This window comes from Gordionus sp. m RMFG-2023, chromosome 3 (genome assembly GCF_954871325.1).
Source record: "Gordionus sp. m RMFG-2023 chromosome 3, tfGorSpeb1-WG-v2, whole genome shotgun sequence".
In the NCBI taxonomy this organism is placed as follows: Eukaryota; Metazoa; Nematomorpha; class Gordioida; order Chordodea; family Parachordodidae; genus Gordionus; species Gordionus sp. m RMFG-2023.
In genome coordinates, this window is record NC_088777.1 from 5857654 (window position 1) to 5859797 (window position 2144).

Sequence of the window (2144 nt, forward strand, 5' to 3'; positions counted from 1 at the left end):
CCATCACTGCGATAAAGTTAACCTTGGTTACTCATAAACGTTTTAATAATCGCTCAACTCATAGAATGTAATCCTTTTTTATTAAATTTACTTGTCTAATTTGACAGGTCATATGCTTGTAAATAGACGAATAGAAATTTAAATAAACCAGCTGTAATAAAGGCAATTTCCCCTCAAATTGGATTTAAGTGCTATTTTAATTTAAAAAAAACCTTTTATTTATATTGTGTTTTTATTTTTTAAATCTTGATTTACTCTGTCCCCATTTAATGTTACTTAATATTTATAGTTGTATTTTTTTAAATAATTCGCATCTGTAAAAATATTTTTTTGCTCTATTTCAATTTAGTAGAGTGTAATCATTAATGATAATTTTATGGAAACAACTCTTTGAAAAGCCCTTTACTTTGAAATAATTATTATTCTGGCTAACAGACCCTTAAATAATATCCTCATAGCTTCGGAAAACAGAGAATGCAAATGTAATAATTGATAACTACGAATTATTACTACAGAAATGCGAAATTTTTTAAGTGAGTTTAAAAAAACTAGCAGATTTAGCAAAGAGTATACTGTTGTTTATAGACATCATAATATTAAATTAAAAAATAAAATATATATATACTTTAATAAAGCTCTGCAACTTTACCCATCACTTTTAAATGTCTGGAAGAAATTAACAAAGTAGATAAAAGAGTCACCAGATTTGTGTTACCCGTTGGCGCCACTATAAATATGGATGGAACGGCTCTTTATGAAGCAGTAGCGGCATTGTTTATAGCTCAAATAAATGGGATTAAACTAAATGCCGCACAAATTATTACAGTTAGGTTTAAATTTTTCAAAATTATTTTTAATCTTACATACCATTGTTTTATATTTGTTTACAATACATATTGCCTACTAATTTTTCTTCGTGTTTAGCGGAAAAATAAGGATAAATATCGTTTAATGCAAAAAAAATCCTAAAAATTTATATTCAAATATCTTTATAGCTTAACAGCAACCATAGCAAGTATAGGCGCGGCAAGTGTACCGAGTGCAGGTTTGGTTACTATGTTATTAGTTTTATCATCCGTAGGACTACCGACTAAAGACATTAGTCTAATAGTTGCTGTGGATTGGTTACTGTAAGTATTTATAAGTATATATATAAATAAAATTTGGATGATGATGTAAGTTCGGTCAGTGGTGCCTATAGATATATTTTTAATGATTTTTAACATAGTTTTGAATTAGGTTTAATTTAATGTACATTCTAATTCCCAAATTTAATAAATATTTAAAAATATAAGAGATCGCATAAGAACGTCTGTAAATGTGTTGGGCGATGGTATAGGAGCCGGTATAGTCGATCACCTAAGTCGCGCCGAGTTAGATAAGATCGATGCAGAACATACTTTAATGAATTCTTCTTTTAAAGAAGATAGGGATAGTTACGAATCAGGTAATAAAAACCATTTAGAGATGATACATCTCGACCCAGGACATATTAATCATGAGAAAAATGAGAACGGAAATTCGTCAAAGTTTTCTCACGATCGATTTAGCACTCCTCAAATGTCTAAAAGCCTTATTTCTATCCCTGATGAGCATTTGACTGTTCCAAATAAGCGATTCGATGATTCAATAATATAGACCAAGGTGGTGATAGATTGTAGAAACTCAAAACTTTAATTGTATTTAATTATTTTAGAAGTTTAATTATTGAATATCCAACTCTTCTAATAAATTACTAAGATTGGAAGATGATGTATAATTTAGAAAAATAGCTTACTGCATAACTTGTTCTAGCATTTGAATATATTTATTATTTAACTCTTGTAAATAAATATGTGCTTCAAATTTTTTTTTTGACCTTAATCTTTTATTCCATTTTAAAAATAATCGCTATTTAATACAAATTACTTAAAATTTTATCTTTAAGTTAAATTATATTTTAAATATCAACACAATTGAATACTAACTTAAAAAAATATTATTTCTTTTACAATTTTCGATAAAAATTTATAAATTGAATTAATATACTTATTTTAACAATTACGTAATTTCACTTATGTTCTTAAGTGATAAAAGGTACCAACATAAATATACACGTTGACTAAATATATTATTAATAATATAGAATCATTGATGATATAAAA

General features: G+C 26.7%; 1 protein-coding gene across 1 annotated transcript in view; it reads left to right on the forward strand.

Moving 5' to 3' along the window:
* LOC135926659 (excitatory amino acid transporter 2-like) overlaps window positions 1-1670 on the forward strand; it is a 4683-nt gene extending 3013 nt beyond the window's left edge. Inside the window, exons 2-4 of the mRNA XM_065462588.1 lie at window positions 636-830; window positions 996-1130; window positions 1296-1670. Of these exons, the coding sequence (XP_065318660.1) occupies window positions 636-830; window positions 996-1130; window positions 1296-1638 (673 nt within the window). The 3' untranslated portion in view covers window positions 1639-1670. The remainder of the gene's footprint in view (window positions 1-635; window positions 831-995; window positions 1131-1295) is intronic.
* The last annotated feature ends 474 nt before the right edge of the window (window positions 1671-2144 follow it).